Source organism: Talpa occidentalis, unplaced genomic scaffold, assembly GCF_014898055.3.
Source record: "Talpa occidentalis isolate TD23 unplaced genomic scaffold, MPIMG_talOcc4v2.1 talOcc4.4, whole genome shotgun sequence".
NCBI lineage: Eukaryota > Metazoa > Chordata > Mammalia > Eulipotyphla > Talpidae > Talpa > Talpa occidentalis.
This window is the reverse complement of record NW_023604295.1, coordinates 45,296,721-45,323,371: the sequence shown is the minus strand read 5'-3', so window position 1 is coordinate 45,323,371 and position 26,651 is coordinate 45,296,721. Positions and strand designations below refer to the sequence as shown.

Here is a 26,651-nt window from a genome sequence, read left to right as displayed (position 1 = left end):
CACATGGCATAGCAGACCTCTCCTGTTTCACCTACTGCTCACCTTAGCAGTATATTTCAGTAGGTCTGCCTGCTCTGTTCCCCACTCTGTCTCTGGTGAATCCTCTCACTCCCCCCATTACCCCCACCACCACACCTCTGGCCTGCACTCCAGTCCCACGCAAAAATAAATAAAATTTTTAAAAAAACAAAAAACATTAAAAACAAAAACAACTCAATAATCATATCCATTCATGCTCTATTTACTGAGGAATATCATATTAATATACTTACATCTTTATATACTTATACAAGTTTTTACCATAACTACATTTGAACAATTATGGCAAATTTTGGTGCTGAGGGCTAATAAGATAACTGATTATCACTGGCTTCCCCTCAACAGGCTTGACTCAAAACATTAAGTAATTTGATTTTAAGTACATCATACTTCTATCTTCCATTATGTCCTTTGCTTTGATAGTGCATGTGGTTAGTATTGGTTCTCAAAAATGTATAGAATAATGAAAGCAAAAGCAAAGAAACAGATTTGGACCTGAAAACACACGCATACATACACTTTCCATAACTTTTTTTCAGCTGTACTCTAATATGATTTATCTACCCACTCGCAGATCATGAGTCTTCTCACCAATATTTTTTTACCTGAATCTCCTCTGCAAAGTAATCACAGCAGATGGAAGCTTCTTTAATCTCCTTCTAGTTTGGAAACCCTTCCAATAAGCTTGAATCAAGCAAGCTGCTTGATGTAGTTTCTAAAATTAAAGGCCAGAATTAACATAGCGACATCTTTAGGAAAGCATTTTTTAGAAAGTTTTAAAATGGCAGGTCTATACAAGTGTTAATCTCTGTCTCTAGAAATAAACATTTTCATAGGTCCAGGACAAGGAAGGCCTAAGAATATTAAACCTGACCTCCAAAATGAGACATGCTGGGCTCAGTTAGGCAATATCCAGAATGTATACAAATTATAGGCCGGTTAGCTTCAAATTCTCTCTGATTAATCTCACTTCATTCTCTTTTCAAAGATTTCTTAATTCTGCAAACCTCTTTGCTTGGCTTCTTATGCCTGGCCTCACCTACTCAAGGTTTTAAGCATCTAAAAGAACTCTGTACAGGTTTTTAAAAAAAAAGGGCTCATAGTAAAAATTTAGTCCATATATAATCTTTTCCCCCATTAAACTATGACTGTTTGGGATGTTAAGGGGAGAGAAGAAAAGGAGAAAGTAAATGAAAGATTCAAGAGACTACATCTCTCCAATATTTGGAACTAAAATGTTTACTGAATGGTTAGCAAATATCATGCAAATTATTTTTATAACTTAATACCTGTTCTTCTACTTCCTGATAAGTAATTTAATACCTGTTCTTCTACTTCCTTATTAGGGCTCAGAAGGCCAATGAGCTGTCTAAGTTCTTGATTAAACTCTGTCCCAAGTTCCTGTTGATAAAGTAAACTCCTGAGACCTGAAATAACAAAGGTATAGCTATTAAAAATAAAACATGATTTTGCTATCTAATCAATATTAATTTGAGGTTTAAACATCAAGTTTAGAACAAATGAACAAAACAAGATTAATCACATGATTTTTCTTCTTACTTTTCTCAAAGTTTCTAGATCAAGGTTGTTAGGATATTTCTCTGTCCTAAGATTTCTTATTTGTTAACTTGTGACAGCTGATACAAAACCTGTCTTGTCAATCTAACTAAAAAAAGGGGAGTGGAACAGCTATGGTCAGTCCGAAAATAAAGATATGTAATTTTTTTTCTGTGTTAAACATACTGAATAAATGCATACCCTGTGAAAGCACTTAAATGGGTTATTAGTCATTAGTAACTAAGGAAATTATATTTAATAAAAATACAGTAATGGATATAATTTTGGGAAAACAGGTTCCTGAGCAAATATTACAGAAGTGCTATAACACTAAAATACTGCATTTTCATCCCAAATAAATCAGAGTTAGTAGTATAATGTACAAAATAAGTACCATTTCCAGGGCATATTGGAGTGATATATATATTTAATAAAAAGGTAAAATGGCAATGGGGTTATACATTTGGGAAAGCAACTACATAGATCTTTCCATCCCTTATTCTCTTCTCAAGACTCAAGTTTTCACCAGTATAATTGTAAAAAGAATGTGAGGAAATGGAGTAAATGCCACAACTGAGAAAAAGGAGATAGCTTGTTAAGGTAATATTCCTTTATAATGAATTGTTGGACATTCACATTTTTGTATAATAAGTGACAGAATTTAAAAATGTGTATCTGGCAAAATGTCTTCTAGAGAGTTCCTGAAATTAATGTACAGTAACTGCAATGACCATAGTAATGACTGATGTAGGGTGATGATGCTTTCCAAATTATCAAAAATGATTAAAAAGCCAGTGTAACTGCTTTGGTTAAATACACATTAGAGTCTAAGCTTTAAAAATTCCTTTAAATATAATTCTGCATTAACAGTACATTAACAAACTAAAATAGAAACCCATTTCCAAACTACGTTAAATAAGAAAATAAAATACAATTAATTCTCACTAGTAATGAAAGAACACAAAACCAACATAAAACTTTACATGGATATTGAAAACAAAAACAAAACACGGCCTATCTATGTGATCTTTGGTGAATTACCAAATTTTTTCCATGCCTCTGTTTCCAATGTTATAAAATGATGAGTAAATCTCTCTTATTATGAAGATTAGATATTTTGATACACATAAAATGTGTTAGTGTTTGACAAAGTGAATGTTCAATTAAATGAAAGCTATTATATGGGGACAGTAAGCCTGGAGTTCTCGCACTTTGAAAATTTCTGACTTTTTATTCACATATGTTTAATGCTGAAGGTGTGGAAGATTTTTTTTTTTTTTTGAGAAAAAGCATTGAAAGAGCTGAAGAGTAATAAGCTGACGTGGGGATCAGAAAGGTTGTCAGTTTCTCAAACACAGCTTTATTTTCTCCAGTAAAGTTAGTCTTGGTTAGACTATTTTTTTTTTTTTATAGAGGTATGTTTTTTTTTTTTTTATTTATTTGTTTGTTTGTTTGTTTTGTTTATACATGCACTGGGTACAGTCAGAAGCGTGGGAGGGTGAGAGAATTCACCAGAGCCAGAGCGGGAAGCAGAGCAGGCAGAAGGACCCAAGTACACTGCTGAGGGGAGCAGCTGGCGGCAGGAGAGGTCTGCGCGCGCAATGTGGGACCCTCCTCTGGTGGCCGGGGAGCAGCTGGGGATTAAACCGGAGCCCCAGAGGCCGCGGGCAGCTTCGCAACCCAGCGCTCAACCGCTGCGCCACCAGGGAGGCCCCTTGGTCAGACTATTTTTTAACTGCCTTGGGAAGATACATTTTTTAATTCTGTCACTTATAATACAAAAATGTGAATGTCACCAAACTTTTTGGTCATTATTTTACTATGCTATGGTATATTCAACATATAACACACAACTTTTTGTCAGAGATGGAGTAAATATTTATTGTAACCTCATTAACAAAGTACCATATGCCATCTACAGAGACATGAAGATAGTCTGAGTACAGAAAGATTTCTTCCTGGACTGGCATTTGTTGTGATATGGTTTTAGCTGCATATTGCATTACTGACTTTTTCAAATCACCTGAATTTTGTTTTCCATAAACCATCAATAACGATGTTTTTTTGAGACTCTCAAAAAGAATATGTGCAGTACCTTTGTAGCAGACACTTCGTCTCAATAAAATCAAAATTTCCTGATGGAATTCAGCCATCAACAGTAGGAGCTTTGTAGCAGTATGTCTTATGACTGGACTAGGAGTTGATAAAAGCTTGAAAACAACTTCATCTAAAATTGAATGCAAGGTTTTTCCTTTTATTCTGAGTAAACCACCACTAATAGAACAAAATAAAAAAAAAGTGTACCATTACTAACTGATGCATAGGTATCACAACAAGTCAAACATAAAAGTTTAGCAACTTGACACCTGACTGTGGCCTGATCCAAGAAGATAACCAAGTTTTTTTTTTTTTAAAGATTTATTTATTTATGCATACAAGAACTGGGACAGGATAACCAAGCTTTTAAACACATAGCTTGGGTTGTGAGAATACACCACTTTAAATTGGTTAATATTTACTGAATTCCTACTGTGCACAAAGCACCATGCTAAGCAAAATAGGGAAAGTAGCCAAAGGCTCCCTTCTCAGAGTAGCCAAAGGCTCCCTTCTCAGAGAAACCTGCAATAAAAATTATGGAGTTAAGATAAGTGTGCAAAATATTAAAAAAAAATCCCAAAACTTCAATGCAATAAGAGAAAAAACACAAAACGGTACATAGTTCATTGCTTAGTAATGTATGAAGACAAAACACTACAGGAAATTAACTATCATGCATTTGATATAGGAGAAACTCTCCATTATACTGAGACTCATTTTGTACTATTGATGACTTAAAAAAAATTTATATCTCAGAAATATTCAAAAGTACTGAGTGTCCTTTTTTTCTTTTTTCTTTTCTTTTTTTTAAAGATTTATTCTTTTATACAAGAACTGGGGTACAGTCAGAGGCACGGGAGGGTGAGAGAATTCACCAGAGACAGAGTGGGGAGCAGAACAGGCAGATGGACCAAAGACACTGCTGAGGGGAGCAGTGGGAGAGACAGGACAGATCTGCCGCACCATGTGGGTTTCTCCCTCTGGCCAGCCGGGAATCGAAGCCACTCTGCAGAGGCTGCAGACAGCTTCACAGCGTGGTGCTCAACCCACTGCACCACCGGGAAGGCCCTACTGAGTGTCCTTTTACTAATCTCTGTGACTTTCTAGATTCTGTGCACCTTTGTTTGACTATTTGCTGTTCATTAGAATACTTTGCAACTATATAAAAAGTTTGCTTGTAAAGAGCAAATAATGGTAATGATGCTTATGTGAGAGTAATACAAATAGGTTCTTGTTCAACAGCAATATAAATGACTTTTGTCCAGCAGGAAAACATAACCCTAAAGGTTACGATCTATAAGTTTTTTTTATCAATCAGCAAATTGATTTCTAAATTCCATGATAAATCAACTCCATCCATCATCCCTTCTTCAAATTCTCCTTTGAATTTATATAAACATCTTACTGGTTTACCAATTATTTTACAAATTAACTTTACATTTGTGTTAAGAATCATGCTTTTAAATTTTTGAAAACTATGTATCAGTAATCAAAATGATTTTAAGAGAAAAAAACAGTATTTTATCCTATATAAGGAAATCACAGGATAGAAATATTTTAAAGGTCATTCAATCAAAATACATGGCAATCTTGGTGTCACCTCTTCCTGCACCACTGTGTATCTTATGCTATTACCAATGCTTAGTATGCTCATTCCTTTCAAAATTCTGGTTAAAAACATGCTCATTTCATGTTGGCGAGGTTGTGGAGAAAAAGGAACTCTCCTGCACTGCTGGTGGGAGTGCAAACTGGTCCAACCACTATGGAGAGCTGTGTGGAGATTTCTGGACCTACTAAACACAGAGCTTCCATATGATCCAGCAATTCCACTCCTAGGTATTTACCCAAAGGACACAGAAACATCAATTCCAAAGGGCACCTGCACCCCTATGTTTATAGCAGCACTATTTACAATAGCTAAGCTATGGAAACAACCCAAATGCCCAAAAATAGATGACTGGATCAAGAAGATGTGGTACATATACACAATGGAATATTACCCAGCAATCAAAAAAGATAAACACATGCAGTTTGCAGCAACATGAATGGTGCTAGAAGGGATCATGCTCAGCGAAATTAGTCAGAAAGAAAAAGAAAAATACTGGATGGTCTCACTCATAGCAGGAATTAGGAAACTTAAGTAAGAGACCAGGAAAAAGACTAATCAATACAAAGTAAAAATCAAAATCAACAAGCAACTATAAACCAGAGACACACTTGGGGGGGAAGGGAGGGTCGGGGAAAGGAAGGACTAGAGTCAAAATAAGGGGGGGGTGCAATTGTATGGGGAATATAACTATAATGAAAATGCATACACTGTGCAAAGATTAAAAATGCTGTAAGAATTACATAAAATATTTAAAACTAAAAACAAAAACCATCCAAACAAAAAAAAAATGCTCATTTCAGAAAGCTTTTCACATATACCCCTATCTCTACCTGATCATTTCTTTACTCCACAATCCATAGAGTTTATGCTATAATACACTAGTTAAAGTGGTCTAAAATGCTCTTTAATTTCCTAATCCTAAAAAATTCTCTGTGCATCACCATCTTATCTTTCGGTTTCTTTCCTTATCCAAAATTTCCTGTCTATACTTCTTCACCTCCCATTTATTTCTGAAAGTACTGCATCTGACCTTCTGATGTACTACTTCACTAAACCTGCCCTTGATGGATTTTTATCTCATCAGTATAACTTCCAAACATTAAGTCACATATTTTCCTTGACCTTTTCTGTACTTGATATTCTCCACTTGTAGCTTCTGCAATAAAAATATTTCTGTGATCCCACTTCCTCCCAGAGATTACAACCACTCCTTGTCTCCCCTGCTTCCCTAGTATATTTCTTAAAGATTATTTCCTAAGATTTCATTTTCAGCTTATTTCCTTTCTTACTCTATTCACATTTCCTATTGAATTAATCTTCTCTCATATTTTCAGTTACCAATTGCAGACTGATGACTTATATGCCTATAATTCTTCTCCAGATTTCTTCCAAAAGTCAGCTTTACCTTCAATAGTTACCTGTTCTCCCCTCAGGTACAGTCATCAAATTTGGAAAAATTTCAATCATTATTTCTTCAAGTATTTCCTTCTGACTCTACCTCTAGGTACTATGATTATACCTATACAAAGCTTCTTGAAATAGTTCCACAGTTCACTGAGGTGTTTTCCTTTCTTTTTGGATTTCTGTACTCTTCGGATAGGCTCTACTGCTACTTTAAAATTCACGAGTCTTCTACACTATTAAATCTACTGTTAATCCTATCCAGTATATCTATCTCAAACATTGTAAGTTTTCATGTCTAGAAATTCAGTTTGAGTTTTATGTTTCTATTCAACTTTCTGTACATATGGAATATAATTATATTAACTGTCCTCATGTCCCTGTCTATAAGTTTGAATACATGTATGTCAGTTTTGATGAACATTCTTTTTATTATGAGTCCTGCTCTCCCGCTTGTTTGCACGTCTGACACTTATATAAATTATTATTAGGAGATAAATCTTATTAGGAGCTGAATAATTTTGTATTCCTCAAATATATTTTTGAGTTTTCTTCTGATAAGAGATTTTTTTCCCCAAAGATTTATTTTATTATACAAGAACTGGGGTACAGGCCAGAATTGTGGGAGGGTGAGAGGATTCACCAGAGACAGAGCAGGGAACAGAACAGGCAGACTGACGAAATACACTGCTGAGGGGAGCAGCGGGCGAGACAAGAGAGGTCTGCCACATCATGTGGGACCCTCGCTGGCTGGCTGGGATCGAACCAGCACTGCAGAGGCTGCGGACAGCCTCATAGTGCTGCGCTCAACTGCCTGTGCCACCAGGGGAGACCCTGATAAGAGATTTTTAAGTGTCATGTACAAATGATAGGCAACCGACAGTTTCAGCAAAGTCGGTATCAAAATGCTAATGCTTCTGGTATTGGAACAAGAACAGACATACAGACCAATGGAATCGAATAGAAAATCCAGAAATAAACCCACAGATTTATGGTCAACTAATCTTTGACAAAGGAGCAAGACTATGCAATGGAGCAAAGAAAGTTTGTTCAATAAATGGTGCTGGGAAAGCTAGGTTGCTACATGCAAAAGAATGAAGCTTGACCACTACCTCACACCATACACAAAAATCAACTCAAAATGGATTAAAGAACTAGACATAAGACCTGAAACCATAAAATACATAGAAGGAAATATAGGCGAAACACTACGTGATATTCACATCAAAGACATCTTTACAGACACATCACCCAAAGCAGTGATAGTGAAGGCAAAGATAAACAGCTGGGACTACATCAAATTAAAGAGTTTCTGCACAGCAAAAGAGACAATAACAAAAACAAAGAGAAACCCCACCAACTGGGAGAACATTTTTGCACACAACACTAATGATAAAGGACTGATCACAAAAATCTGCAAAGAGCTGATGAGACTCAGCAACAACAAAGAAAATAATCCGGTCAAAAAATGGGCAGAAGAGCTAAAAAGAAACTTCTCTGAAGAGGAAATGCAAATGGCCAACAGACATATGAAAAAATGTTCAACATCACTTGTAATCAGGGAAATGCAAATCAAAACTACCATGAGATACCATCTTACACCAGTGAGAATGGCACATATTAAAAAAACTAGCAACAGCAAATGTTGGCGAGGTTGTGGAGAAAAAGGAACTCTTCTACACTGTTGGTGGGAGTGCAAACTGGTCCAACCACTATGGAGAGCTGTGTGGAGATTTCTGGACCTACTAAACATAGAGCTTCCATATGATCCAGCAATTCCACTCCTAGGTATTTACCCAAAGGACACAGAAACATCAATTCCAAAGAGCACCTGCACCCCTATGTTTATAGCAGCACTGTTTACAATAGCTAAGCTTTGGAAGCAGCCCAAATGCCCAAAAATAGATGACTGGATCAAGAAGATGTGGTACATATATACCATGGAATATTACTCAGCATTCAAAAAAGATAAACACATGCAATTTGCAGCAACATGGATGGCGCTGGAAGGGATCATGCTCAGCGAAATAAGCCGAAAAGAAAAAGAAAAATACCGGATGGTCTCACTCATAGCAGGAATCTAGAAAACTTAAATAAGGGACCAGGAAAATGAATAACTATAAGAAAGTGAAAATCAAAATCAACAAAAAACTATGAACCAGAGACACTTTTTGGGGGTGGGGGGCGGGAGGGGAGGGATTGGGGTCAGAATGGGGGGGTTGCAATTGTATGGGGGAATATAAAAATAAAATTTATTATTAAAAAAAATATTTTAATAAAAAATAAATAAATAATAATTAAAAAAAACCAAAATGCTAATGCTTCTCAAAATTTAAATCAGTAACATTTTGTAAAACCAGATCACCTATGTTGGGATGTTCTGTAGCATATTTATAATTATTGGTCCTATTTGTACATTGTTACTGTGAGTAACTGCAGGAAAAGATAACGTTATAGTACTAAAGAAAGAGAAAAAAAATAAGATCAAAGGAAAGATTCTATGATGGTATAAGTGCAATTGTCTTTTTAAAGTCAAATCAAAGCCAGTGACATTTCTGCTATATTTGTATAGCCTAATAATAAAGACTTTAAGATGTAAGCAAGTTCAATAACCAGATGTAGTTAAGTTACTTAGAAATAATCTTGATCCTTTTGGGTCTTCATGATTTTCTTAGATGGTCCAGAATAGTGCTAAGTCTAATGCTAATTATTCCCCAACACTGAGGTAAACTCTTCCTCAGTATTCATAGATTTATCCAATTTGGCTGTTGGCATTAGGAAGCATTCCTGGCTCTGTGTAAACTTCTGGTATCACTTTTTTTTTTTTTTAATGTTTCTTATTTCATCTTTTTTAAAGATTTATTTTTATTTGTTTGTGAATACAAGAACTGGCATTTTTGGTTACTGAATTCCCTAACATTGGGTGGTATTTTCACAAGTGTGCTAAGTCCTTAAAGGAACCCTCTGATGATCTCTGGGATTCTAAGTGAAGCTCTCTCTTCTCCTCATGCTCTCACTTCTGAAATTCAATCTGGCTAGGGGGTACCCACCTCTGTGCCAGAGTCTGGAAATTCTCTCAATGCAATGTGTTAGGGAAATTGTTAGGTTCAACTTTTCATTTCTTTTTCTCAGGGTTCACTGTCTTTCATTAATTGACATTTAGTTTCTTGAAAACACTGTTTTACATTTTGCCTGGTGTTTGTTTATTTCAGGTAGGAGGATAAATCCATACCTATGATTCTATCATGATTACAAGTAGAAATGCAGTCCTTATGATTTTAATTCATTAGTTTAAAAAATTCATTACCCTGGTACTAGTGCCTAAAGCCAAGATTATAGTACTTCACTTGGATTAGTATGGTTGCTTACGCTACCTTCTTTATCTGAATAAGTGTCACCCTTAAAGATTTCCTCCACAGTCATAGAGTAACATTTTTGCTCAATATAAAAATATTTCAATGGTATATATTGCTTACAAGATAAGACTCAGTTTTCTTAACAGTATATAAGCTCTTCATGACTTAAGTTGCTATTGAACTTGCTAGCACCTCCCCATATCAAATTTTAAATGCCAGCAAAAATAAATTGTACCTACTTTTTATCCTCAACATACTGTTTCTTATCTCATGCTTTTGCTTATATTGTTACCTCCATCTAAAAATGCTATTTTCTTTCTTCCTTCCTGGCTAAGTTCTCATCCTTAAAGTTTTATCTCAGGTGTTAGCTTCTCCAAGAAGAATATGCCTTCAGTTTGGATTAGGAGTTCCTCTAACAGTTGTGTTTTATGTTCCTTGTAACATAAAACACTATAAAATAATTATGTCCCTATGTCAGTCTTGTCCATTATATTGTAGCTATGCTATTTGAAGACAAATTTTGTAAATCCAATGACAGACACAGACTTGGCACAATTATCTGCTTAATACATCCATATTGAAATAAGTAATCAATAATTTCAACTATGTATACTTTGCCTTTCCACTTTAATCTGAGAAAATGCCTATTACTTCTTTTATATGCTTTTATAAGCATAATACTGAACATGCAGTTTGGCTAAATAAATGTGATAAAACACATTTTATTGTGATCCCAGTATTTTTTCTTCAGATACCACAGTAATTTTCTTCCTAAGTGAGATTTGGTCTAAAATCTTAAGCTCTGAGATAAGATACCAATTTAATAATAAAGTTCAAGTCTTTTGCAGTATTTTATATTTTTTTTTCCTAAATGACAACAACAATAATAGAACCTATAAGTATCATATAGAAGTTTTATGCAATCATGATTTCAGCAAAATTGGAATAAAATTGGTGATGCTTCTGATCAAAATCAAAAAATTAGTATTACTTTGTAAAACCAAGTCACCTGTTGATCTGTAGCATATTCTGTAGCATAGTCATGACTGAAGATCCTATCTGAATATTGTCAGTTTGCAGTAAGTGCAAGAAATGATCACTTTGTAATACTAAAGGAAGAGGAAAATAAGAAAAATTAAAACAAAGATTCTACAACACAATTGGGATGTTACCTGTTCTTTCAAAACCAAATCAAAGCATGACAGTTTCTATTAAACTTTTTGCCTTGGTAAGCTTTACAACTAAGATTTTAAAATGTAGCAGTTTTAATAGCCATAAATAATAGTCATTCCATTTTGGTAACAGTGACAGAGAACACCACAAATACCAACCTAAGAATATATTGATAGCTCCCCAGCTATTAATATAAGTTTTATGCAATCATGATTTCAGCAAAATTGGAATAAAATTGGTGATGCTTTAGATCAAAATTAAAAAATTAATATTATTTTGTAAAACCAAGTCACCTGTTGATCTGTAGCATATTCTGTAGCTAAGTTATGACTGTAGATCCTATGGGAATATTGAAAACAAAATATAAAATTCTAAATTTGTATCTTTTTCTAGCAATCTATTTCAATGAATAAAATCAAATTTATGGTGAAGAAGAGGGCATGAAGGAATGAAAAATGATATAGATGAGTGCATTTTTACATAATGTTTTTAAATATCTTTTAAAAATAATAATTAAATCATTAATTTCAAAATACTTTTACTTTTATTGGTTTGTAAGTTTTAGATTTTGAGCAGCCAGTTATGAAGACTTGACAGTAGATGTTGATGTAAGTGGCGAAACTGCAGAACATCTATTTCTTCATCTGTAAAATGAGAAATAGTAGCCCTCTACAGGCTACTGTACAATGTTCAAAAACAGACTAATTCTCAGTGAATATCAGTTTCTGTTCCTTTCTCTATTAACTGATCATAGTTTTAATTAAAGTAGGATCAGGTATGCTGGCAAATCAGTTCTGTGAACACTACACTAACTTCTACAAAACATCTTTACTCTTTCCATCTCCTGGAGAAAATACTTGATTTCTTTCTTAATGATTGTCTTTCATTTCTATTACAAAGTCCAATATTTTAATATTTCACTAGAAAAGCAATTTAAAAAGTTAATAATTTCAAGAAACAATTCTACTACTGTTAATTATTTTTATGAGTTTTCACTTTTCATTACTTCACCATTAAAAAAATTTTTGGTAGCTGGGATATTCTATTTTTGTCTACTTAAAAATATTTTATTCATTCATTCATTCATTCATTCATTCATTCATTCATTCATACAAGCACTGGGTACAGTAAGAAGCGCAGGAGGGTGAGAGAATTCACCAGAGCCAGAGCAGGGAACAGAACAGGCAGACTGAGGAAGTACACTGCTGAGGGGAGCAGTGGGCGGCAGGAGAGGTCTGTGTGCCATGTGGGACCCTCGCCCGGCGGCTGGGGATTGAACCGGCGCCGCAGAGGCTGCAGGTCACAGCCCAGCATTCAACCACTGCACCACCAGGGAGGCCCTAAAAATATTTTATTAATAACTATTTCTAACTTTGAATTAACTAAAATCATCACTGCATACTATGTACATAAATTTGCATTTTTCTATATTGGGAAAAATTATACAAAATAATTTATCAAATATTCTATTTTATTTTTTATACTTTTTTTAAATTTTTTTTTTTTAATAGAGGCATGTTTTTATTTATTTATTTGTTTGTTTGTTTTTGTTTATACATGCACTGGGTACAGTCAGAAGCACAGGAGGGTGAGAGAATTCACCAGAGCCAGAGCGGGAAGCAGAGCAGGCAGAAGGACCGAAGTACACTGCTGAGGGGAGCAGCGGGCGGCAGGAGAGGTCTGCGCACCATCCGGGACCCTCCTCCAGTGGCCGGGGAGCAGCCGGGGATCGAACTGGCGCCGCAGAGGCCGCAGGCAGCTTCGCAACCCAGCGCTCAACCGCTGCGCCACCGGGGAGGCCCTATTTTTTATACTGTTTTATAAAACATTATCATATAACTTATTTGCAGAATCCCTACTGTTTTTCTTTTTCTTTTTTTTAAAGATTTATTTATTTATGCATACAAGAACTAGGGTACAGGTCAAAGGTGTGGGGGGTGAGAGGATTCACCAGAGACAGAGTGGGGAACAAAACAGGCAGATTGACTGCAATATACTGCTGAAGAAAGCAGCAGGCGAGTCAGGAGAGGTCTGCTGTGCTATGTGGGTAGTTCCCTGGCCAGGGATAGAGTTGTGCTGGTGGCTGTGGATAGCTTCACAGGTTGTGTCTTAACCCCTTGTGCCACCAGGGAGGCCCCCTATTCTGTTTTTCAAGTGCATTCAGATAACTACTTGGTTTCCCCAAGTAAAACGTGATTTTTTTTACCCACTTATTTAAACTTTTTCTGAGAGTTTCAAAAATACACAAGAGTAGATAGAATACTACAATCAATCTCCATGTTACCAGTTACTCGACTTTAACAAAGACCAACTCAAGGCCAATCTTGTTTCACTTAACTATCCACTTCCTGCCTCCCATTTTATTTTGAAGCAAACAAAAGACATCAAATAATTTAATCTACAAATATCCTAATATATTTCTAAAAGATATGATTTGTTAAAAAATATGAACATAATAATATTCAACCTAAATAATGGCAATTTAATTTTAATGAATCTCGTCAATGCTCCAATTTCCAATTCTCTTGTGAATTTTTAAAAGTTTGAATCAAGATCCAAGTAAGATCCAAGTAATCTCCATGCATTGTAATTGTTTATCTTTCAAATTTCCTCTTATCTATGGATTCCTCATCTACCTTTCCCCCCTTTTCCCTGCTATTTATGTTTGTTGTGTCAATTATCTTGAGTTTTCTATACCCTAGTTTTACTAACTGCATGTCTGGGATAAAATTTACTAACTGCATGTCTCTCTGTCCTTCTATAATTTAATTGAAGGTAAAGGAATAAAATAACTCAGGTTTGAATTTTTTGCACTTAATAAGTGATATCTGGTTGTCTTTCCTTTTGCTATGTTGACAGCAATGGATGACTAATTCTTAAATCTTTTAATTCACTAAGGTTGCAAAATGGCTTTATCTTATCTTTTCCACTTATTCATTGGAATACTTTCATAAGGAGAAATTTCTTCTTTCAATATGTAAGAAGAACCAGGATAAACCCTGGATACTGCATTTACCAGTTTTCAAAATGAATTTGTTCCTTAACAGTCTCTAAGAGTAATATTTAAAATAGTTGATGATAACATTTGATGTGTTTCAAACCATTATAGTTATTATCCTTACTACTGTTCAAATTTTCCATCTTTGGCTAGTAGAAGCCTCCTATGTTGGCTCTTGAATCCTTTTCACAGAATCCTAATAGAATTTGAGTGCTTCCTTTCTATTCGGCATTCAAGAAACTTCAGGTTTGTCTCATCTGTTTTCTACTCCAGACCTAAAATCAGTTATTTCTCCATGGAGTTTATTTTTTTAAGAGGGAAAAGTTGTTGGAAACCTCAATATTGTATTCATTAATTTTTGCATATGAATTTCACACCTAGTTTTAGTAACTACTGATATTTTAAATCTACAGATTAAATCAAGGAGCATTATCATTTTTGTTATAAATGAACTTTTAAAAAGGAACATTTAAAAAATTTTTTAAAAGAAGTATGGCATATTTAAAAAACAATACGTATTCTATCTTGCTTTCTTTTCACTATTTATAAGTATTATACTTAAATATTACAAAAGGGTAGAAACATCGTTAAGATTAAGGACTACTTTCTCAGACTTAAGAAAACATAATTGAAACCAACATACTTATATTTCTAAAAGTAAATGTAGAAACATCTTATAATTTTCAGTAACTTTCAAGTTCAGTAAGGTATTCTGTAAAAGCTTGTAATTCATGTATGAAGTTACTCCAAACAGAAATTTCTCTCACAGTATGTCTAAAATACAACTATAATCTTTGAAACTTAAAAAAATTTCTTTCTCTAAACTGTAAAGTTTTTCATTAATCTTTATCTTGGATTTGCTAAATAGTACAATGTAAGGAGAAAGTCAGTTTTTTCCCCTTAATGGTGGTTATATAAAGTCAGAACGTCCAATTTTTGTGGGGAGTTACTTCAATATGATTTTATTTAACTATGGTAATCTGGACAGGTAATGAGGTAGATATTTTTAAAAAGTAAGATGAAACTGTTAGTAGATAATTCTATAATGACTATCAGTTAAATTTAAGATCTTTATTCTTACCATTTTGGATGAGCTGAACATGACCTCCCAAAAGCCAGAAGAGAGAATCAGCCACAATTTGGAAGAAGTGTAGTAATTCATCTTTTTCTTCACCCTTAACATGCACATAAAAACCCAATTTACTTTCTTGCAACTGCTTTATTAAAAAGAGAAACTTTTCTCTGAGGAATCAGAGGATCTGGGTACATGATCTTGTAGTTTTCAGTTTTTTAGTTTATAAAACTTACCAGTACAACTAGTAATACCTATTCTATCCACTGGAAGTGGTTGTTATCCAGCAGTCAAATGAGATAAGAAAGAAGCTGCAAGTTAATACAGGAGAATTTCTCAGAGCTGGCTATGCTTTCATTACTGTGAAGTTTTTCACATAAACCTATGCACAAGCTTTAGTCCAAACACACTGAATCTCAATCGCCATAATCAGAGAAGCCTGGACATCTGTAATTTAACAGTTAGGTGGGTGATTTGGTTATGCAATCAGGGTAGAAAATCACTGCAATATACTAATAGAGATGTCAGCATATAAGCCATTATGATTAATGCATTTCAGTTGCAGCTACTACTTTTAAGATTTCATGAGAGCAGAAACCATGTCACTTAGCTCCCCACTTAATTCTCAGTGTCTAAAACGATTCTGCTAGTTAATGTTCAATCAACTTTACTCAATAAATGACAATTTTTCTGGCTCTTCCTTTCTGAAAATTAATTTTTTAAAAAACATATTAAAAGGAGGGTTTATTAGGAAAAAGAGAAAGGTGGGCAGAGAGCTATTAATACTTTGAAAGGAAAAGGCTTGTGAAAGGACACCATAAAGGCAGGCAGTCTTGGGAGGAGAGCTGCCAAAATTATTCCATATTAAAGTATGTACAGAATGGGAAATAAAAAAGATGATTCCATCTAAAACTCTGTCATTTTCTGGCCATTTAACTTTGCAGAAAGTTGTATATAGGTCCCTAATCTTATCCATGTTTTCAATGGTTGCACTGCAGCACAAAAATTACAACAGAAGCAAAAAATGGAATATTCTTCACAATAATGAACATTTTCTTATTCTAGCATTGGGTTAGGAAATGCTTAAATAAACATGTGCTAACTTAAATAAAAACAATAAAAAAGAAATGTCACATTAGATTAAAAATTCCTTTAATGCAGTAAAGTGTCTTTGCCAATTTTACCAAAAGACACAGTAGAAAGCTGTGGTCAATCTAAAAGGACAGGGCTGGACTCCCCCACTTTCTACTTTCCTTTAAAATTCCATTAGATAATATTACCCAAGATTTTTTTGCATTCTGTTACTGGTTAACAAAATTTACTTTTGTATCATTAAAAAAATATTGAATAGGTGGCTTTTCTGATACTGCCCCTCCATTCTCTCTCTATCTTCTAACCAATTTAGGCCAGAAAATCATGCATATATTCCACCTAGTGATCTACCTATGCACTAACAAATTAAAGAAAAAATCCGATTGGGAAGCTCCTATATAAACGGTAGAAATAAATTCCTTTTTCTTGCCATATCCATTTCTTCCCCCATTTTGATTTTATCCTGTGGTTAAGTGATCCTTCTTTTTCTACAGCTTATTTATTCTCTTGGATGTGTAATAAAGAATTTTTTACCTCAATACTAAAGTAAAAAATAAATACAGCAATAAAGGAAAAGTATTATGAAAAGTGTTAAAGACTATGTAAGTTAAAAGAATATAATTATTTTCATCCTTAGAGTGGCAATATTAAATAAAAGTGCTTTAAAGAAAACAAAGTTTCATAATGGTCTGGGCTATTCATGACAGAAATAATTTTACAAAGGAGGAAACTGAGGTACAGTGAAACAAGTGATTTGTGTAAAATTCAGTTTGACAAAGACAGAAAAAGAAACCAACAGAATTCTCCATATTTCATGGTGCTTTAAAGGACCTGAATTAAATATGAAATTATTTATTTAGTGCCAGCATCCCTCAAAACACCAACGGAGATGCCAAAATGGAACTTAATGACTTACTATATAGAAAGCATATGTTCTATCACTAAGTGAAATTCTCTGCCAATATTACTTTCTATACTCAGACCACTATGTTGATTACATAGATGTATGTCTTGTTCAATTTCACTCATACATTTTTTTGGTTTTTTTTTTTTAATTAAAAATATATCTTAGGTTAACTTAATAAAAAAATTACAATAAAAAATTATAATACATATCTAAAGATCTTGTCTTATTTTACTCCTGGGTTAATGTACACTCAAATAATCTCAAATGGAACTTAACATTCCATGGAGACTTAGTTGCTTATCTTCATAATTCACAAAATTTATGAATCTGCTCAATCTCTGTTGTAGCAGTAGCCCCAAATACATATTTATACAGCCAAGAACGCTTCCAAGGTAAAGGAGTGTCAATCTTACAGACTTAACCACTCCTTACAAATTCTATAGCCAAATCAATTTAATTAACACTGTATGATACAACTGCAGAGTTCACATTCAAGTATACAGTTAGTCCTTGTTTTTGCATAATGCCATGTTAAATGAAACTTGTGCATTTCAAATCCTTTGCATGGTTCTGGTATGCATGCATTCTCATCAGTTAAGATGGCACAGTTCTAAGCAAGGACTGTTTACGGTAGAACATTTGCCAGGATAAAGCATATGGAAGACCATAAAACAAGTTTGAAAATATTTCAAAAGAGTAAATTGATGGAGTATGTTATCTAATCATAAAGAATTAAATTAAAAATTGGTAATAAAGGGCCTCCCCTGGTGGCGCAGCAGTTGAGCGCTGGGTTGCAAAGCTGCCCGCAGCCTCTGCAGCGCCGGTTCGATACCCAGTCACCAGCGAGGGTCCCACATGGCGCAACAGACCTCTCCTGCCGCCTGCTGCTCCCCTCAGCAGTGTATTTCATTACTTTGCCTGTTCTATTCCCCACTCTGGCTCTGGTGAATTCTCTCACCCTCCCGCGTTTCTGACTGTACCCAGTGCTTGTATAAATAAATAAATAAATCTTTCAAAAAAAAAAACTTGTTAAAATTAAAAAAAAAATGATAATAAAGCATAAAAAATGCACAAATATATGGAAATGAAACAACACACTTCTCTACAGCCCAAGGCTTTAAAATTTAAAACATCACATATAGCACCTAGCACAATTCACCCAAGAAATACTTGTTGGACTGAAACAATCCTATGTTTCAGTTGAAATATTTAGAGAAGATATGAAAGATCAAACAGAAAATTCACCTTTATTCTTTTCCCCCTATTGAGAAAAGCCTTAGGACTGGAAAACAATATTTTCCTGTATTGGCAATTTAAGTAGAAGGCATATTTTAGGAAGATGTTATGGAAATATAGTTAAATGTGCTGTTTGAGTTAGTAAGGTAGATCTTTCAAAGAGTCATACAATATGCTTCAGTCAGCACTTTATAATTTTCAAATGTAGAAACTTTTTTTTGTTATAATTTAAAAAATATTAAATCCACTTCTAATTGTACTTTTAGCCCAACATTACACATCTGAAAAATAATTTGGAGTATCTAAAATATTTTGGAATTAAATTGTTTTGGCTACAAATCACTATATAGACATATACCTTAGCTGCATTGATGAAACATGTCTGCAATCGCCTGCCCAACACCAGAAAATTCTCAGCTGCTGATGGAAGTAATTCATTGTAAAATTCTTCTGCATCTTCTCCAGGCTCAAGGCCCACACAGCAATGGCTAAAATAAGAGGACAAATTTGTGATTAGTTATGTTTATTTTTTTTAAAGAAGTTACTATTTATTTATTTATTTTTAGAGATTTATTTATTTATACAAGCACTGGGTACAGTCAGAAGTGCGGGAGGGTGAGTGAATTCACCAGAGTCAGAGGGGAGAACAGAGCAGGCAGACTGACGAAGTACACGGTTGAGATGAGCAGCGGGTGGCAGGAGAGGTCTGCGTGCCATGTGGGACCCTCGCCTGGCAGCCGGGGATCGAACCGGCGCTGTAGAGGCCGCAGGCAGCTTCACAACCCAGCGCTCAACTGCTGCGCCACCGGGGAGGCCCTGATTAGTTATGTTTATTATAAATTTTAGCTGATGCTAAAACTTCTATAGACACTGTCTTAATGAGAACTTTTAGTATCCTTTGTGGCCAAATCAATAAAGAGCTTTTGCTGGAAAATTAATCTAACAACTTTCTAAAAAAGTAAACAGTGGTATCGACTTTGTATCATCCTCAGAGCAGGACTCATATATCCATAAACCTACTTGTTAATCATACTGGAAAGAAAAGATATTTGATTCAAAATAAAGAGAAATATGGCAAGCTTTTAGTGAAAGAGTCAAACACTCCAAAAGCAAAAGGATATCTTAAGAGTCTTAATTGATGAATAACATTTAGTTAACTGGTATATTTTAGATATCTCATAACTGAAAAATACACAGGGAAGGATTAGTCTGCAAGGAACAAACTAGAAATCATACACTCTAATTTTATACCAGTTCTACTTGTATAAATCTGCAAAACATCTGACCGCATATTCCTTATTATTAGAAGGCAAAACAGCAAAAACCTAACTCTAGTTAGTTCTATAGGAACACTACAATACACATTAAAAGAAAGTCATCTTAAAAAATGGGTCTTCTTGAAATTGCACGTGAGTCTCTTCTGGAAGTAAAATAATCACATTCAAAATCATACACTCTAATTTTATACCAGTTCTACTTGTATAAATCTGCAAAATATCTGACCATGTATTCCTTATTATTAGAAGGTAAAACAAAAAAAACCTAATACTAGTCAGTTCTAGTAGGAACACTTTATAATACACATTAAAAGAAAGTTATCTTAAAAAATGGGTCTTTTTGAAACTGCATGTGAGTCTCCCCCTGGAAGTAAAATAAGCACACTCAAAAATCTCAATAATAAAAAATATTTGCGTAGAACAATTCCAGAATGAATCACAAATCCAAGTAAGGTCTCTATGTGTATATTCTAATGATTAAGAAGCTATTAGAGGCTTGTCAACAAAACATGCAGTAGTGATGATACATTACGTATGCTAAAAACCCAAAAGGCTAATGTTTAATGCTTTGTGGGTTTTTTTTTTTCAGACTGATTCCTAAAGTTAAGGTACTAATGCTCACATACATCAGTTTTTTTTCTCTCTGGTTCCTAAAGTCAATCATTTAAGAGTACCAATTTTGATTGAGGACATTAATGAAATTATGTTTACTCTATATTCACAAACATGGGATTTCTTAAAACCTGGATTTCACTCCAGAGAGCCTACTTCAATTAATTTTTCATGAGTTAACATATCTAATTAAAACAAAGGCAAAATGCCTGATTTACATTAGGTTAAAAAATATATATAAAAAATAAAAAAGTATATATATATATATATATATATATATAAAAAGAGTATTATGTGCATTTGTTAATTGATTTTGTAAATGTATACCTGAAATTTAACCTTTATCTAGGAACAAATAAGGTATAAGCAGTTGCAAAAGCTAATATCCAATAAGTAATACACTTTCAATTACTTAACTAGGAAGTGGCTTAGGCACTAAGAACAATCAGTTTATTTTACTGCCTTCTTTAAAAAAAAATTTTGATCTCTTTTCTGTTAATTTTGAGCATGGCAGTAGATTAGTCAATATCGTTTTTAAATCTTACTGACAGGATTTGGATTATTTAGTGAAAAGAAAAACAGTTAAAAGCTAAATCAATCCTGGAAACAGTTTCTGTATCTCTTCTACAATATTTTGCTTATGCTTTTCATTTCAGCACCTGTTTCATTCTGCCTTGGAGGATGAATTCACATGACTGCAAACTATCTCTTTGTAAGTTTCTCCAGTACAGAGTCAATGCCTTAGCTTCTTCAATACCCCATGGTCAATAAAGAATCTACTAGACACTTAAGATTCAGTTGTGAGCAAAAGACTTCATTACCATCTTCATAGGATTTATGAAGGGAACTTTTAGACAGACATTCACAAATATATAAACAGTAATAGTATGAAGGAAGAGCACAACCAAAACCTGCCACAGGAGGTTGTCAACGCCTGTTAAATACAAGATTAAGCAGTCGTATATGCTGAAAATAAAAATCTACCATTACATTCCTCAAGAACAAGCTGACTTATTGCTTCATTTTACCTTAGTATCTGTGTAAGCTGAGATACTGTAGTCCAACCACCCTGGATTCGAGAACAATCTTGACTGAGGACCAAGAGGCAATATCGAATGAGGTCATAACAATATATATCCTGTTTGATTTTCTTCAACTCTGAACTTCCTAAAGGTGTGTTGTGTATTATTTCTGAGGCAAAAGGAAGTAAGATATATTTATTTTTGTAAATATAAGACTTAATTGTATTTTTTAGGTTGAATATTAATGTTATATTAAGGGAGGAAAAAAAAACACTGCTTTATCACAATGTTAAGATTTCTCTGAACAAATGAGGAAAAAACACTGTAACTGTGCCTATGATGGCATTCTTTTGTGAAACAGTATTAGCCAAGCACAAAAAGATTTTACCTTTTAACTTCAACAGTATAACAGGGACATTCTGTTCAGGACTTTTTGCAACTTCAGCAGCTAGAGATAAGATCCTTGGGTCTGTACCTTTTGGCTTCATTTTATCTATCACCTATATTTGAGGAGAATCAGAGAAATAAAGGTCAAACAGCCCTGAAATGTTCAGTTTAAATTGAGATGTAGTTTCAATATAAATGAAAATTTAGCTTTGCTTGCTTTATTTGAAAAGGGTAGGGTTTATTTTTAACTTCTCTTTTTTTTTTTAACTTCTTTCCCATAGGAAACTCTCTAAGAGCACACAAAACCACTGTAACTTAAAATATAGCTACATAGTATTATCATGCACTCACTATGAGTGAGGAATTGTGCTAAGTGCTTCATATTTACTCTCTAATCTACAAAACAATCTCAGAATAGGAGTTAATTTTCTTTAATCATAGAAGACTGCAAACAAAAAAAGAGCTAATATGGGCCTGAGACTATTCTTTCAAGTTTATTTCTTAGCTGGTGTCTAGGAACTTGGACGTCAAGATTTCTACCATTCCTTAATAAAAGTGGCTCAATGTCCCTAAATTGTAAAAGGAATGTGGTTTATGTTAAATGCTTGTTTTCCTTCTAGGATCTGGAATAGTGGTATACGGTATATGGTAGCAGAGAATGATTATATGGCTATCCTCCAATATAGACTGGTCAGTGAGTCTCTTGTGAGCTTTCCTGAAAGAAAAACATCAACGTGTCATAATTCATTCCTGCATTTCCTGTGTGACTCCACTGGGCGAAATTTTCCTCTGGACTTCACTGCATGTACCTTTTCGCTTTGTTGATTTTGCTTTGTATCCTTTCACTATAATAAATTACAGCCATGAATATGATTATATCCTGAGAACTGTGAGCCCTCTTAGCAAATCATTTAACCTGGGGCTGGTCCTGGGAGTCCTAGATGCACAACTCAGAAATTTTATGTGATTATAACATAACCAAAGCTCGTGAATAAGATCAACTACCTTAGAATTTAAAAAATCCACATCTCAAGTCAATTTGTTGCTAAAACTCTTCTTTATAAAAAAGTTTTAAGGTTGTTGAGCACTCCAAACTAAACAGTATCATTTAATCAAAATGTATAATCTTTACTTATAATAAATATATATTAAGTATCTGCTATGAACTAAGAACTGTGCTAAATATTTCTACACACAGCATCCTACTTAACCCTCACAAAGGAACTAAGAGGTGTAACTTGTAATCATTCCATTTTACAAATAAGAAAAACAGAGATCGAAGAAATTAAAAGTTCTCATGGTTCCAACAATATGTGGTGGTGGAGTGGTATTTAAGTTCAGATCATTTTGACTCTAAAGTCTATGATTTTAGTTACAATGTTCATTATCTTCTCTCCTATATAAAATAGTAAACACAAATTATATTTCCAAGTGACCTACTTAGCTAGCCACAGCACAGACATCCAAAAGTTATCCCTCATTACGTAAAATATAAATCATTAGGAAACAAGTTTTCTGAAAACACTTTAAAGAAAGCCTGCACAAAGTTGTAGGTATACAATTTCCCAAGAAAGTGGATGTAATTATTTGATTCTTTCTAATGGCTGCACTATGTTTGCTTCTTTTGCAAGAGCACATGAAAATATATTTAAACATTCTCTATTGGAGATCATTCAGAATGCATGGTATGCCAACCAACACTGATGTATCAATCTTTATCTTTCATATTGGCTGGGAACATTTTCTCCTATATTTATTTTCTTAAGTTTGGTTATGGTATTCTTACCAGTTTTACATAGTAGTCAAGTATATTAATCCTTCTCTGAATTGTTTCTGCCTTTTGCGTCATGCTTAGAAAGGCACTCCCTATCCCAAGAGCTAAAATATATTCTTTTGTTTGTTTGTTCTTTTATTTCTTTTATTTTATACATTTTTTACATCATTTTTCACTTTTGCACAATGTATGCATTTTCATCTTGGTCATAGTCTCCATACAATTCCCACCCCCCTTATTCTGATCCTCCCCCCTACCCCAGTGTGTCTCTGGTTTATAGTTGCTTGTTGATTTTTAATTTATTATAAAGCCCAAAAATAGATGACTGGATCAACATGTGGTACATATACACAATGGAATATTACTCAGCAATCAAAAAAGATAAACTCATGCAATTTGTAGCAACATGGATGGAGCTGTAAGGGATCATGCTCAGCCAAATAAACCAGAAAGAAAAAGAAAAATACCCGATAGTCTCACTTATAGCAGGAATTTAGAAAACCTAAATAAGGGACCAGGAAAAAAACTAATTATAATAAAGTTAAAATCAAGAGCTAAAATATATTCTTCTCAAAATTTTCTAGTATTTTTATGGTTTTGTTTTTAGTTATACCTTGAATTACTTTTCTAGATCTTCAATATATATGTGAGTTATTTTTGTGAATAGTTTATGACTGGAATGTAAATTTTTCAAGGAAGATGAGGCTGTAGATTGGTGAAAAAAGAACAAGTGCAGGTAGCTGTTATCCAAAATGTAAGTAATCTGTAATGTAATTTCAAATGCTACTTATGTATATTTTAGGACTCCATTTAATTTATTAATTTATTTTTACTGGACATAGCTCATGTTAACATACCTTTGGAGAAAATTTGCACTACAAGGTAAGCTTTACAAGGGCAAAACCATACCATTCTTGGTGGCTGCTGCCTTTTCTTTCTGGGTAAGATATATTCCTGAAGGCCAGCCTAGAGTTTAGCATGTGACATGTGCTTAAATATAAGTTGAAGGAATGAATAAGTGCATGAATCTTGAGCATTCTAAAACTCAGTTCCTAGATTCTCTGTTTTCCTATTCATTCCAATATTTGGATTTCCGGTTGGAAGATTTTTAAAACAAACTTAAAACACTGTTCTGACTCTCTGGCTACCTTAATAAAACATCACTGAAACATGAACTCATCAGCTAACATGTGTGGGGAACTATGGTAGATGTAAAGCTCACAAAGATTTTATGTAGGACAGAGTCCCTGCTCTTGTTCTAGTAGGGAATGAAAATTACACAAACACACACTTATATATATATACACACATAAAATTAAATTATGTAAAATACATCAAATGCCAAATAGATAACAAATGATAAAATACAGACCACAGAGTCAAAGGAATGGCTTCCCTAAATCAGTTTTTTTTATATTCAGCAGTAGACAAGAGTAGACAAATAACTCGAGATTGAGAAGAGAAGGCAGCCACCCAGAATGGTCCTAAAATGCGATACGATGGTATTGAAAGAATTAAGCCTTAATAACCATTGGAGAGCTTTTATTATGTGCCATTAATTGTTCTAAATGCCTTCAGGTATTAGTTCATTAAACTCAACAAGTCTAAGGCATACATAAGTACTACTATTTCTTCCCCATTTCCATCAATAAGCATACCTAACTTCGGTTTGTACAAAATCACATTGGAAAACATAAAGTTGGGGTTCAAACGCAAACTTAAATGATTCTGGCTCCAGAACCTGAGCACTTAAGTTAATACAAACAAAAGTGTCAGAAGGCCTTGAAAGAGTAGAATTTAGACAAACATAAGCTGCGGGAAGACATTCATCTACCTGCTTGAACTGACAAATTCGACTAAGGTAAGTCAGAGTAAGTCAGGGAGCAGTGTGATTACAGAATTACTCTAAAAAGCAACCACCTGTTAAGGGTACTCATTTGTCAACTTTCTCGTGGGTGTTTCTCCACTCATAAAACACTTCTTTCATTTTTACCATTAAACTCATGAATTCTTAACCAAAAAATATTTATTATTTAAAAATTATTAATGTTATTACCCTACTAAAGAGTACGAGTTCCAGCCTTGAGCCTTTGGCACTCTAGTCTTCCCGGCCGTTCCGTTTACCGCCGCCACGGGTCACTACGATGGAAATAAATAAAAGAAGGCAACCTAATGCAACGCAGTTCCAACTGACCCTAAATAGCTGCAGTTCCGAAGTCTGAATCTCTCCCCCATTCCCCACTCCCTCTCCCCTGTTCCGCAGTCTCTCCGTCTTTTTTTTTTAAAAGGTTTATTTATTTCTACAAGAACTGGGGTACAGTCAGAGGCGCGGGAGGGTGAGAGGACTCACCAGAGACAGAGTGGGGAACAGAACAGGCAGACTGACAAAATACACTGCTGAGGGGAGCAGCGGGCAAGGCAGGAGGGGTCTGCTGCGCCATGTGGGATTCTCCTTGGCCGGCTGGGAACCGAACCCGCGCTGCAGAGGCTGGGGACAGCTTCACAGTGCGGCGCTCAACCCGCTGCGCCACCGGGGAGCCCCAGTCTCTCGGTCTTAATACCGCCGGGAACGTCCCTAGATACTTCAGGTCAGAAAACGACTGCCAAGGTAACGGCGGTGCCTCCGGTCAGGGCCAAGGACCCAGCCTCTGAGGCCGCGCACTCCCTTGACTCCTCACGCTGGACCCGAGTTTGGCGCCGCCAGGCCTAGCGCAAGAAACTAGGCCGCGTGCCCGGCCTCCGCCCCGCCCCGCCCCGCCCCGCCGGGCCTCAGTTTCCACACCAAATCTCCACAGAAAGGACGTGGAGCAGGCCGCGTCTCCCATTAAGAGCACCGAGGTGCCGGGTGACTCGGCCCAGCGACCTGGGCCCTGCGTCCTCTCCTTCCGCCGCCACCTCAGGTCCGTTACCTCATCCTCGCCCGGCGTTCCTCCACCAAAAGACCCCGCTCCGGCCACGCACCTCAGTGCGCCGCCTTCCCGGGGCTGCGTGCGTCGCAACGTGGGAAGCGCTCTGGAGGCGGGACCAAGTTCCTTGGAGCCA

At 35.1% G+C, this 26,651-nt stretch overlaps 1 protein-coding gene across 3 annotated transcripts in view; it reads right to left on the bottom strand.

Annotated features, from left to right (window-relative positions):
• IQCB1 (IQ motif containing B1) overlaps positions 1-26,620 on the bottom strand; it is a 46,823-nt gene extending 20,203 nt beyond the window's left edge. For all 3 annotated transcript variants that reach the window (XR_008553860.1, XM_054700526.1, XM_037525462.2), the window contains exons 1-10: positions 26,519-26,620; positions 25,666-25,748; positions 21,837-21,948; positions 21,455-21,617; positions 18,896-19,025; positions 15,312-15,405; positions 11,069-11,168; positions 3,692-3,870; positions 1,363-1,466; positions 645-754 (exon numbers count right to left, since the gene is read on the bottom strand). Coding sequence is in view for 2 of the 3 variants with exons in the window: in XM_054700526.1 (XP_054556501.1) it covers positions 645-754; positions 1,363-1,466; positions 3,692-3,870; positions 11,069-11,168; positions 15,312-15,405; positions 18,896-19,025; positions 21,455-21,617; positions 21,837-21,936 (980 nt within the window). In the remaining variant the exon portion in view is untranslated. The remainder of the gene's footprint in view (positions 1-644; positions 755-1,362; positions 1,467-3,691; positions 3,871-11,068; positions 11,169-15,311; positions 15,406-18,895; positions 19,026-21,454; positions 21,618-21,836; positions 21,949-25,665; positions 25,749-26,518) is intronic.
• Between the last annotated feature and the right edge of the window lie 31 nt (positions 26,621-26,651).